Source organism: Aspergillus luchuensis, chromosome 5 (assembly GCF_016861625.1).
Source record: "Aspergillus luchuensis IFO 4308 DNA, chromosome 5, nearly complete sequence".
Taxonomy (NCBI): domain Eukaryota; kingdom Fungi; phylum Ascomycota; class Eurotiomycetes; order Eurotiales; family Aspergillaceae; genus Aspergillus; species Aspergillus luchuensis.
In genome coordinates, this window is record NC_054853.1 from 6,056,068 (window position 1) to 6,069,195 (window position 13,128).

The 13,128-nt window shown below is 49.4% G+C and overlaps 5 protein-coding genes across 5 annotated transcripts; 3 read left to right on the forward strand and 2 right to left on the reverse strand.

Annotated features, from left to right (window-relative positions):
- Positions 1–989: 989 nt before the first annotated feature.
- Positions 990–2,527, forward strand: AKAW2_51995S (uncharacterized protein; the record flags this gene model as incomplete). Its single annotated transcript, XM_041691985.1, has 2 exons — positions 990–1,701; positions 1,764–2,527. The coding sequence occupies 2 exons, from the start codon at positions 990–992 to the stop codon at positions 2,525–2,527; spliced, it is 1,476 nt and encodes a 491-aa protein (XP_041545416.1).
- Positions 2,528–4,666: 2,139 nt separating this feature from the next.
- Positions 4,667–6,062, reverse strand: AKAW2_51996A (uncharacterized protein; the record flags this gene model as incomplete). Its single annotated transcript, XM_041691986.1, has 6 exons — positions 4,667–5,001; positions 5,063–5,124; positions 5,186–5,565; positions 5,630–5,697; positions 5,759–5,795; positions 5,868–6,062. The coding sequence occupies 6 exons, from the start codon at positions 6,060–6,062 to the stop codon at positions 4,667–4,669; spliced, it is 1,077 nt and encodes a 358-aa protein (XP_041545417.1).
- Positions 6,063–7,889: 1,827 nt separating this feature from the next.
- On the forward strand, positions 7,890–8,988 carry AKAW2_51997S (aldo/keto reductase family protein; the record flags this gene model as incomplete). The annotated part of the gene is made up of 3 exons (XM_041691987.1): positions 7,890–7,940; positions 8,006–8,632; positions 8,683–8,988. The coding sequence occupies 3 exons, from the start codon at positions 7,890–7,892 to the stop codon at positions 8,986–8,988; spliced, it is 984 nt and encodes a 327-aa protein (XP_041545418.1).
- Positions 8,989–9,955: 967 nt separating this feature from the next.
- On the forward strand, positions 9,956–10,797 carry AKAW2_51998S (uncharacterized protein; the record flags this gene model as incomplete). Its single annotated transcript, XM_041691988.1, has 2 exons — positions 9,956–10,190; positions 10,262–10,797. The coding sequence occupies 2 exons, from the start codon at positions 9,956–9,958 to the stop codon at positions 10,795–10,797; spliced, it is 771 nt and encodes a 256-aa protein (XP_041545419.1).
- A 728-nt stretch (positions 10,798–11,525) lies between these two features.
- On the reverse strand, positions 11,526–12,935 carry AKAW2_51999A (uncharacterized protein; the record flags this gene model as incomplete). The annotated part of the gene is made up of 1 exon (XM_041691991.1): positions 11,526–12,935. The coding sequence occupies one exon, from the start codon at positions 12,933–12,935 to the stop codon at positions 11,526–11,528; it is 1,410 nt and encodes a 469-aa protein (XP_041545420.1).
- Positions 12,936–13,128: the final 193 nt, after the last annotated feature.

Genomic DNA, 13,128 nt, shown 5'->3' on the forward strand with positions numbered 1-13,128 from the left:
AAATCATAGGATGTTGCGTTACATTAACCTGAATCATTGTGGAGTCCGACTATTGAGTGTTCGGGCCTCAACAATTCTAGTTTAGCTGTGATGTGTTTATTATTGTAAATGTATCTAGTTCAAAAGTTGTAGTATACAGGAAAGAAAAGAGCGTTGTCTGACAATAGAGCAATGTATACTCGTACTGTGTGGCAATACACGAAATAGTGCGTGGAATTCAGCGAATGGGCGCCCGCGCAATTTGAGTGGTAGAGTCTGGTCACGTGATTGGGCAATCACATTCCCCAATTCGAAAATCGGCGCTGCGACCGGAACAAGGTCGGCCCGCAGTCCGAGCTCCTTCCTGGAAACTCCCAGCCTCCCCTCTTGGCACCTTCCCTCCCTGGTCTCTCTGGCCATCTCATATCTCGCGTTCTCCTCCCACCACCATCCTCACCATCCTCACCATCACCACCATCGACACCATCAACACCAACATCGCCAGCATCGCCAACATCGCCAACATCGCCAACATCGCCGTTATCGCCAGCATCGCCATTACGCCATTACGCCAGCATCGCCAGCATCGCCAGCATCGCCAGCATCATCATCCTTCCCATCGGTCCCATTATCACCATCTTTCTGTAGTAAAGGAAGTACGTGTTTCTTGCTGTCCTCGCCGCCAGTCCTGCCATTCCTGTGTTTTCATAGGACTTTCCGATCTCACTCTGTGACTTCGGATCGGGCATGTGCTCGTGACCAGGCCGCAAGACCACGTACCAGTTTACTACTATCGTTGCCTCCATCACCTTTCATCCTCATTTATGCGAGTCAGGGCTGCTCAACGTCGCTTCAATAGCCCGGGTGGTCCTACTCTACTCTTATCGTTGCCTCCATCATCTTTCATCCTCATTTTTGCGAGTCAGGGCTGCTCACCGTCGCTCCAAAGCCCGGGTGGGAGGGTAACTCGATTTATCGAGGGTATATCGAACAGCTAATTTTGTAGCACAATGACTACGACTTCGCAAAACCCGACCGGGGTCTTGAAGAAGGCAGTTCTTGTTCATGCGCCCGATCTCGATGTTTCCTGCCGTGCCCGCCTTCGTATTATTCATGATCAAGCTGCTGACCAAGGATGCATCTTTCTTTCGATCACTGCAGATCTGGCTAACCTGAGCGGCAAATCACAGGTACTGACTTTGAATATCCCTCCAGAAAGTGTCGAACAATGTGCTCTAGCTCGACAAAGCAATAGTGAACTCTGTCCCTCTCACTTCGTTTCCATGCTCCCGGCGCCTGTTACCAATGTTTCGGCTGTCTCTACACTGAGTCTGAGCCTGTGTGCGACCGGCATTGTTCTCTGTCCCTCTAAACTAGATTATATCAGCCCAGCAAGACCAGGCGATCTTGATATCCATTCATTCGCGAAAATCTGTCAATCCCAATTCCTCTACCTACACTTCTCCAGACGACAATTTGTGAATAAAGAACTTGATAAGCTGGAAATCTTCTTCCGTGCTCTACGCACAAAGAGTCTTAAAAGAGTGTCTTTTGACCACTCTCGCCATGGCATGGTCCAGAAAGATTGGCGTGTCTTCAATTTATCGCCCAATCCACCCCCATATCGTCAAGAGCTCCTGTCCGAGCAGCTGGAGCAGGTTGATCCACCCCTATACTGTGAAGAGTCCGTGTCAGAGCAGGTAGTTAGAAAACGGCAGAGAGGTAATTTCTCATCCCACCATCTTAGGTGCTCTGTCGTTCAGTAGTTTAATCATAGTATCTAGAACCATGGTCAGTGTCATCTCATGATGAAAGCCGAAAGAGAGTACTCCTTCAAGCCCCTCCACCGTTAGGCTCTCCCACCGAAGTAAATACGCCGAGTACTCGCTCCCCTTCACCATCCTCCATTCGCCCAACCATCTTTCAGCGTGCTTCCTCTCCTGGCGACCCAGTGTGTAAGAAACTTGCGCGTCTAGAGCATGAGCTCCGTGGTGTTTCTGATGACCTAATTTGCGAACTATTAATCCGATCCGGACGAGGACATCTGCTGGCCATACCAAAGAACGTAGATCGTGCCCTACCATGCGAGGCTCAGAAAGCCGTTCCTACTGAGATCGAGATGGTTGAGCAGCGCCTCAAACGATATGTCGATGAAATGATTGAGCGCCGCCTCAAATCAGGCATACTGGACGAAGTTATCGATAGTGCTGCAAGCGAGTGTCGCGATCAGATCTATGATGAATGCAAAACCAACCAGGCCGAATTTCGCGAACAAGTCGACGATGGTAACTCCGAGGTACGCAACACAACGATGGAATGTCTGAAGGAAATAAACGAACAGGCACAAAGACACATGCATGAAATAGAAGAGCAAGCGCAACAGTGCATGAAGGATATCGAGGATCAGGGAATCGAAGTTGAGATGTCTGCGAAGAGGAGTATGGCGGAGCTCAAGCGCTGGTTCAGTACCCCTGCTCAGTCCTTACCTGAAATCAAGTCGAACCCTAGCCGTGAGATAGATACTGCTGCCAGGCGCAGTTCCATTTAGACTCGGCATTGGGTTCATTGTCTATCATTATCGTCGTGCAGTCACCTGGTCATTAGTCCACATGAAAACGGCCAAGCATAGCTGGGAGGCGGACGATTATGCCTGTAATATCTCAATAGATAGTTAGGTGAATAGACCAACCCATTGCCACTCATTGCCACTCACTTTGGAATAGAAGGGTATCAAGCCTAGAAAAAAAAGTCCAGTACCTACATAATCACATCGCAGCGCAAAACCACACTCGCCGTGAGCCTCGGCCGGTTAGACGATGCTGCCCTACAGGTCCTCCAACGTAGCGTGGCCGGCCATCCTGCGTGCAAACTTTCTGTGGTCCGAAAGTGATTCGTGGGGGACGCCCACCGGCCCACCGCGTCCTGGCGACCGATCTCGCGCGGCCAACTGGTCAACGCTTACTACGAGGGGATCACACATACACACAGTCACTAAACGAAAGACCATTGATCTGTCAATTGACTACTCCAATCGTTGTGGTCTACACCCGATACATCTCATACATATATTCGGCCATTGCTATTCATCCATCTTGAACATCTGCCACATCTTCGGGTTTGCAACTCTACAGGTCAACGAGTGAATATATCTTGGTACATACACATTCTATCGAGACCAACTTGAAAATGGAAGTTGCGTTCCTCGGTTTGGAAATGTGAAAGTTAGCCTCCTTAGCTGCTATAGTCTGTATTGTACCTGTCTTCTCTCACTGCACTTTACTAACCACATCATTTGCCATACGAGAGAGGATCGAGACTCATCTTAAGATAAGTCTAGAAGCTCCCCCAAATCCGGCAAATCATAAGTTCACACATGTGGGCATTGCGCGTACACTCACTCAAAAATAAATGCCGTTTCTCTGTCGATCATGATGGAGAAAGCGATCTGTCCCGCGATGGTACGACATCTCTCCACGAGAATTTTCTCGATCTCGCCGTGCTTCGCAAGCTGACGACGGGGAAGGAAGTTCATTCCCGTCCTCAATGATCGACTTTGCCTTCATTCCCGCCTGACCCTATAAATAAAAGGGATCCCTGTAGACTGTATGGCATGATCGCTCTTCATTTACATATATTAGAGGGATTACCTGTACTAATTTATGCATATTAAAGCATTTCCACACGCCCCTCGGATACGAACATCATCTCGAGTCTAATTCCGGCATGGCCAAAGCTCATGGACCTTCGTTGACAGATCAAATAATCGGATATTGGCTCGGCCTCTTGACCACCAACCACCGACTAACTAATTCCTACCCACTGGTGGCAAAAGGTTTTATTTATCATTTGAGACTACGGACATCCGAGTGGGAACAATTTAAGCTAAATTAGGCCAAGCTTCACGCCTTGGCAGGGGCAAGGACACGGCTTGAACCCTCGTTCATGAGACATATATTACTAAAGGCTCCCGGGTCATGAGTCGTAGGAGGAAAAAAGAAAAACTCAGTTCCAAGATTGTTACACACGGAGAATATCGGCGGGAAAGACATCCACCCATCTACCGAAGAGTAGATGTCACCGGGGGTAGGTACACCGGGCTGTTTTTGTTCTGTGTACCAGACAACGGTCGGAGGAGAATACAACCGTTGTCGGAGGTTGATGGACACGCATTGATAAGGTTTCGGTGCAGGATCTCTGTTTAGATGTTGAGCCGGTCCCTCTGCAGATTTAGGTAGTGGGTCTCGGGAGACGTTGGCCAGTCAGATAGTATAACGGTTTAGAGTCGCAGTGGTGTGGCAGTAGCGTGATTAGGGTAGATTAACGGGGGCATCGTGACTCCTCCAAAGTCTCACTGAGTCAGTGTCTGGCCAATCTCGCGGTTGTGGTGTATCCACCGGGCTGAGTTCTATTTCTTGGCGGTTGTGTCTCGACTGTCAAATGATTTTCCCCTGAGCTTGAATAGTGGGATTAGAGTGGGAAAGTCGGCACTAGATGCTCGGAGGCCCCACTGCGAAACCGGTACACTTGATCGGGGAGTCCGATAGATCAGAAGCAGTGGAGGAGAACCATGAAAGTTGGAATTGATGGGGGAAAAAAAATGGACATTCATCATAAGGATCGGACCGGTTGTAGGTACTGAATAAAACACAAAAGACACAATTGCCACCCAAATAAATTATCCGCGCATTTAGACACTCTCGTTGACACTCACGTGGGTGACAACTTGAATGCCTGGATACATGATGCGCTCCTGCGAGTCATTAGTAGTCGTTTCCACTTCCGCCTGACTGTGTCCTGTCACTGGTTTCAGCTTGATGCTATTATGCGCATTGTACGTCCGGCGAGTAGAACTGCCGTATATCTTCGACGGGCCAGCTGAGTCGCCATTGCTGGAGAAACCGAGGAGACGGTGGAGTCCTGGAAAGCAGGTACTAAGGAGTGACTTGAAAGAGGGAATGCATGCAATGAAGAGGGCGACGGCGACTTCCACACATGACCAGTTCATAGCGTTCACTAATGTCCCTGTAGGCATAGAATGTTAGTAAGTTACAAGCATGTACTGAACAGCGACAATGTGACCTACAGGTATGGTCATTAGAAAACGGATTCAGATATGAGACCCGGATAATACTGGTGACACACACACTAAGCATCCAAGATGGTTAGTTTTGTCCACCGGTTTAGTGTAGAGGAAGGGTTCGCATACAGAAGACCCAGACTGAACATGATCACCAAGCCCGCTCGCTTGCCCACTGTCATCTTCAACCGCACCAGCTTAGGCATCGGCATCAGAAACAAAGCCAGGTCACTAGCGAGCTTGATCCCAAAGTTTGCATAATAGAAGGCCGTCATGTTCACACAGTGTCCCTCGACGTAGCCGGTAGCGTCCCACGCTTTGTGAACGGGCGTGCACTGAAAGATAACAACAAGGGCTTCTGAGATTGTTTCCCCAACGATGATGACCAGCACACACCAACAACCAATCCGAAACCACTTCCCCGGGAAGATCGAAAGGTAAAGAACGCAAAAGGAGATTTTGATAAAGCCGAGAGCGAGAACGTAGGCGAGCATGGTCACGAAGTTGAGCTGTAATCATTCCACCGTCAGTATACATTGCCGTGGTAGTCGATGTGTCAGAGATGGTCAATACCCTTAGGAACATGCCCCGGTCGCTCATGCCGATTATACCAATATGCCTACCAAATCCATATTTGGTCACTAGGTAAGTAGGCGGTTAGTACATTATGTCAGGTCTCCTGTCGCTCGGATAAGCACTTACTGAGCATGCAGGTAAAGCAAAGAACGAATGTAAAGACCTAGACAAGTCAGCAATGTCTCAGCAAAGGCTAGCAAACAGAGACTTAATACTGGAAAATTGGCAAACATACCCAACTGGTGATGCAGAGCACATCGTCGAAATTGATGCCCGTGAGGTGTCGAATACGGACGAAGATTCGAACCAACAGGCCGAATGTCGCAAAGACGAGAAGGATCACATTACAGGCAATGATCTCAGGAATCCGAGTCTGGGCCAGGTAGGCTATCCGCTCAGGCGTAAGATCTCTCTCCCGGATTCCTTCCATGGGGAAGACCTGCTAGCCGTGGAAAGGAAGGGACCAAAGAGTGAAGTCCAACAAAGAAGGGGATGGTCACATTTGCGAGAAAGATTGAGCGCATGCAGGGAGAGAAGTCATGACGGCGATAATCGCATATATGCCCCTGTAGTCTGCAGGGCCCGGGCTTGTTTCATCCGTCAACCACGAGTGGGGAAACGGATTTTACGACGCGTGGAATCCCCCACCGGCAGATGGTGTCGCACGTTGGGCTTGGAAGCTTCAGGGCAGGAATTGGCATTAGGCTGTGATTGATGGAATTGGCTGTTCATCCAGACCGCGGTTCACCGGACGATTTCCACGCCCCACTCGCTGATCCACTTGTTAATAATTTTACAATTTTTCCACGAACACATCCTTCATTGCCAGAAGAGGTTAAGTCTCCATCACTAGGAGAATGGGTGTTGGCTAGAAGCTAAGCTTTGTAGGAGTTCTTCCAGATAGACCATCGCCAGGAGCAACTACCACATACGATCGATCAAGATGTTCAGATCTATGGAGGAGTCCGTCTGCCCTATGCACATTGTTTCTGCGGGAATATTCCCGAGTTCTTCCATGAAGGAATTTGGCCTTTGGTTCCAATGAAGAGTTGCCTGCATAAGTAGGCCTTCGAGTCGCTGGTTGTTGCGGTCGCAGTTACTATTCCACAGTATGATCACTTGGGGCATATCAGACACGCGACCTATTCATTCCGAGAAGATCTTTCACTGTAACACGAGCAACATCAGGTGGTATGAAGACCTTCAGCAAAACAAAAATTAGACAGAATAGGAGGATATGATCAAACTCGGCATGTAAAAGGAAGGAGGTCGAGAGATGCCGGACAGCCGACTGAAGAAGTCACTTTTCACACTACGGGTATTTTGAAACCCACTAGGCAAGGGTCTACAATCGACACTTGTGATACGCTCTCAGATGGCATTTCTCCTAGCAAGATGGGGATAGCAGATAGACATACCCACATGCGCACTGAAACTCTAGTATGTTTGACCGGCAATTGAGCATGTCGCATTTGGGGCTCATGGAGACGGCATTGATCGTCGTGCTGTTTTATCTCCTTGCAAGATATGCTCCATGGCATGTTGGCTTGTCTGAGGCATGGACTTCGGTGCACGGTTTGGGCATCCTCCCAGCCTCCCCGTCACCAGTTAGCGATTTGTCATTGATCTGGACTGTTCCAGCCAGCCTTTCGTATCTTCACACATCATTCTCGTTTGTCCAGCTACATTATTGACCCATCCGACCATTTATTATGATCTGGCTAGCCTCTATATACGCTTCGACGTCAGTATCCACATCGGAAAGCTCTTCATGCTATTTCTATGAATATCAGTGATATCGCCTACCTTGATTAGGTTTCCCACCTGTCATGTATGTTTAGATTCAAATTCACAAACGCATTATACTCATTTTACTATCTTTGAGTCAGCAGTCAACTTTCCGAACATTCCGTAATGTCATTGTAATGGAATGCTCGCTGTTGGTCTCAATGTCATTGACGTCATTCCACTACCCATTGTGATGAATGAGCCAATGTTCACATTGTATTTTCTTTGTTGTTCTTTGTTACTTTTGAAATTCGTATAATCCATACATGCATGTGAATATGAAGATATCAGGATATTACATAGGCCTGCCGACAGACGTCTCAAAGTATATATAGGCATACTAGTACCTCCAGCTCTCGAAGATTCTTGAGACCTACGGCATTGAAAAAAACGATCCTTGGCGATGTGATAACGTCAAAAAGCAGACAGATCATTTCTTAAATTTCTCATCAAGTCTTACGAGTTCACAATGGCGCTCCCAGGCAAATCGCCTCTTAACCTGGTCCTTGGAGCGGGAAATGTAGTTTCCTTACCTCGATCAAGCCTCTTTTTTGGTGTATCCCAATACTGACCTGCACCATCTAGGTTGGAGACAAGTCTGTCGACCCCACTGCACGCTTCGATACTCCCGACGAAGTAAATGCCTATTTCGGCGCCTTTGCTGCCCGTGGATATCATCAAATTGATACCGCACGCCTCTACTCACCCATGGCACCTGGTAGCTCAGAACCAAGAATCGGTGCCATCAACGTTGGTGATAAGTATATCCTTGATACCAAAGTCAAATCCGGCCAACCAGGATGCCATACGAAAGAGAAGGTCCTTGAGGAGATTGATCTATCTCTTGATGCTCTGAAAATCAAACAGATCAACACTGAATATCTTCACCTACCGGATCGCGAGACTCCATTCGAGGAAGCTTGCGAAGCTATGGATCAAGCGCATAGGGAGGGCAAGATCAAACATTGGGGCCTCTCTAACTACACCGCAGAGGAAGTCCAGCGGATTATCGACATCTGTGAAGAACGCAGCTTTGTGAAACCTAGTGTATACCAAGGCCACTATAACCCTATTGTCAGAAGCGGGGAAAAGTGTCTCTTCCCACTTTTGCGCAAGCATAGAATTGCGTTTTATGCTTATAGCCCTGCTGCAGCTGGCTTTTTCGCCGGCAACCATAAGAAGCTCAAGGCGGGTGGACGTTTTGACCCATCAGTAAGTGCAACATTTGGCACCCGAAGTAAATGCGGGCTAACTGGTTCAAGCATATGATTGGCGCAATGTACTCCTGGAATTACCTGAAGCCTGCCATTATAGAAGCAACGGATAAGACTCTTGAAGTTGCGGCTCGCCATGGCATTGGTGGTCATGCTGCTGCCCTTCGCTGGAGTGCGTGGCACGGTATTCTTCGCAAAGAGTATGGAGATTCCATCATTATTGGTGCCTCCAGTATCGCCCAGTTGGTTTCGAATATCGACACGATTGAGGCGGGTCCGCTGCCTGAAGACGTTGTAGCGGCCTTAGAGGCACTTTATCATGAGATTGGTGATGAGGTGCCTTACCATCTATAGCTCACTAGAGCAATATTTGTGGTATTTGTATTCATCGCGAGAACTTGATATGATAGCTACCAGTAAGGGCCTTGATAACACTCCGTACGATCTGGAGACCTAGCGAGCTATGCACCCTAAGGCCGTTCATGTCAATATAAGCGTAAAATCGTACGCCGGTTTTACAAGTTTTACCATAATGACATGAGTATTGGTTATTACCTAATATTTTTCATTTGAAATCGTCAAAAGCACCCTGCGCATCGCATCTTCTAGGCCATCGAATATAAGATCTGCTCTATATGCGCTAAAACTGTGAAACCAACAGCAGTGCCGCACTTGTCTTAAAGCCTCTTTAATATGCCCATTATTGGCAACTATTCATTATGTATATCGCCAAGACTTTTAGCATAGACCTCGAAAAATAGCAACACCTTCGTATTTAAGATTGTGATTGACTAGTTGGCGGAATATTGTGAGGCCGACATGGCGTTATCACACTTCTTCTTGGGGAAGTATTCTCCACCGTAAAGACCCCTATCAGAGGTTATCACGGGTGTCATTGCGATCGACAAGCCATCCGTGTAAGGGCTCAGCCGGCCCGATAAGGTGTAGTTGCCTATTAGCGAGTGCTGGTTTAACCTTTTAAGAATTCAGAGGCTGTTTTAGTGCGTCCCTTCCGCAAGCTAAAGTGACACCGCTGCTCTCCATCCGTCTTTCATTGGCTTCTTCCATCATAGCGTATCTCCGCCAAATCCTCACAATTGAGCACGATCAGCCTTTGGCCCCCAAAACACACAGACTAGAGCAATGGTTTTTTCCGATCCCTTATCCTTGCGTTCGTCAGCCTCAAAGCTCGATGGCATTTCCGCCCGAGAAATCCAACAGAAACCAATCCTGGGGGTCATAATCCTTGCGCGACCAAGGGGGGTGCATATCCGACCTTGAACCAACAACCGGCATACGCTCCGGTTCGTCCATAATCATCATGTCTTCACAAGTCTGCCATGGCATGCACAACGGGGTAATTCAGAATATCCAAGCCGACCTGCCGTGTGGTGTCACCAACTCCAGTCATCCCTATGTTACCTGCTGCGTCAATGGCGACTACTGCCTCAGCAATTCCATCTGCGTGAACACGAACGACAAGGACGGAGATTATTATTATGCGGCCGACTGCACAGACGAGACCCTGACAGATCCCGCCTGCGGGACACGATGTGGTGAGATTCAATTGAGCCTCTCTTGACGAAGGAATGTGATCGCTAACACGAATATCTCTTCATTTTCGCAGGAGGCAGAAATAGCGCCGAGATCGTATACACCTCCGATGGTTACTGGGCCTGCTGCGAAAATTCATACGGGACGGTAAACTGCTCGAACCCTTCCGACGAAATCTTCCCCGGCGTCGCGCCCTCAAAACTCGCTACCATTCAATATCTGCCGTCCACGGCGTCCGGCACGCCAACTTATGCGGTCGCATCTTCTACCTCTACCTCCGATTCCTCAAACGCTAATACCACGACAACTTCGTCCTCTTCCTCCTCTACCAGTTCGTCGAGCAGTGCATCTTCCGGTATCGGTGCCGGCGCGGCAGCCGGAATCGGTGTGGGCGCTGCCGCAGGATTCGTCATAGTCGCAGCCATACTAGCACTTCTGTACTTCCGCCGGCGGAAAGCGCAGAATAATGTTCTTCCCCAAGGAGCTGGGGGATATAATGGGTTGGGAGATGGTTCGTGGGCGCAGACTCAACCCGTGGCTCATCCCGTATATGAGCTGGATCGGACCGGGCCGCATCCCGAACTGGATGGGCAGCCCAAGGTTATGTAACCGCGCATGATTATGAGGACGAACATCGATGAGAATATTTCCCCTAATAGATCCATGAATGGGTTGGATGAATTGGCATTGGTCCTTTGATTTGTGAACTGCATTGACCCCACGGAAGCACAATTATTGTAATGATTGATTATCCAGCTGGTGTTTCGTTTGACTCGCGCCCCGGGATAGGTTGGGTTTGGTCACATTAATACCTTTACGGCTATGATTTTGTGTTAGCTATTGTACATAATGATATTAATATCGAGAGACCTTCAAGTGAAATTTCTCGGGCCCTTCATCATAGAGATCTCGCCAGGCACTACCTGGTGCTTCTTTGGCATACTCGATCGAGCACACTGGTCTACTCAAATGATCAAGGGGGTGCGTTGGTTAGAAATTATGTACAATAATGTGATAAGGAATGTATTCTGACTTACGATCATTCAAAAAGAGAGACTGTGTTCTCTCTGAGACAGTCAATAACATATACAATGTTGTGTTATGCTGCCTTCTCTTTACATGTACATAGCAGTCGATATACTGCAGTTTGCTTGACCAAAGAAAGAATAAGAAAGAAGGATTACCTCTAACCCCCACAACATATTCATCCTTATGGAAACGGATCATACTGTTCCTTCCCCCAGCAAGCCCCCTGCACCTCCAACCCTGTAACATTCTGCTCCGGCCTCCCATCAGCCCCAAATCGCTTGATCAGTCCACCATTCTCCCCAAACGGCTCAAAAGCTGGCCACCCCATCCGCTCCAACCCGTTCTCCGGATCCCTCATAAACGCCAACAGGTAATCCTGCATAGTTTCGCTCGTCTTCTTCTCCAGCAACGTCGCATTTCCACGGACATGTCCCGAAGTTCATCGTCAGGTCACTGGAGTGGTACGCGCCCAACCAATGCATCGGACTCACGTTACTGAAGTTCCCAGCGAACTGGTACCGATACGTTGTGCGATTCGCGTTATACCGCACGATACTTGTGTTCGCGGACACGCAGAGCCAGCCCTCCAATGTGGCGGCGTTCACGCCAGGCTGCCATGGTCCCGCGGTGACGTTGTTCGTGGGAAACGTGTATAGCGCTGCGGCCTCGTTGGCGCAGTTAGACATGATGGCCGGGGTGTTGGCGATGAGGCCCTTCGCAGCGCGAGCGGGGTAGTCTGAGAAGACGACCTTTTCGTCTGCAATGGGGGTGAATGTTAATTTTGGTGTTGTGCCATTGTCGGTGTACTGTCCGACGAAGTTCTGGATGCGGTTGACGGAGACTTGGCGCATGCAGTCAAGTTCAGCGGCCGAGTTGGTGGGGAAGTCGCAGCCCATGTGTTTCGCGACAAAGGTAAAGTTCGTGTGGTCGTAGTCGTAGTTGTCGAGGGGTTTTAGGGCTGTGCCGGATTGGGAGATTGTGGCGCGTGCGATGAGGTCGTCGTGCCATGCGTAGGTGTGGAAGTCTGTGGAGATGGAGCCGGCGGATTGGCCCCAGAGGGTGATGGCTTTGGGATCCCCGCCGAAGTTGTGGATGTTTTCGTGCACCCATTCCAGAGCGGCCCGTTGGTCAAGGATTCCGAGGTTTTGGTTGTCCAGGCCGGCGGCGTTGGGGAAACCCATGATGTTGACGCGGTAGTTGGTGGTTACTACGATGTGGCTTTGGGTGCGAGAGACCCAGGATGGAGGCAGCTGGTAGGGGATGTTGATTCCGCCAGTTTTGAATGCTCCACCGGTGAAGAAGACGATGACGGGGAGGTTGGTGGCGTTGGTAGGAGCCCAGATGGCGAGTTGCAGGCAGTCTTCGGAGCTGGCTTGGGCCATTAGGCCAGCGGTGGAGTTCTCGGTCCCGTCCCATATGTAGAATTCGGGGACGATGGAGCCGAAGACGCTGGGGTTACCGGAGACATATTGGGCGCAGGAGGGAGGGTAGTTGGTCGCGTAGTGAGTTTCATCGGAGTCGGCGAGAGGCGCGGGTGGAAGCCATCGTCGTGAGGCTACCGGGGGTTGCGCGTATGGGATAGATCGGAACTCCCGCACGGATGGAAAGTCTGGATTGAGAAGGCCTGTGAATTTGCCTGTTCTTGTGCGGACAGTCAAGTGGTCAACACTGGCGGCCGTTAGAGCCGGTAGAAGGAGTAGGAGGGTGGACAGGATCATGGTTAATGACGCATTGATGCGAAGATTGGGGGGAGTGGTTGCCTGCCTTTATGTGTCCGGGGTCCCCACGTTTGCAAAGACCGATTTTCCAGCTTCTGAGCACTCTCTCTAACCATAAATGCATACCGGCATCGGCATTGACCTCGGTAGAGATACTTTAGAGAGTCAATTCTACGCGGGGGTGGGTCTGAAT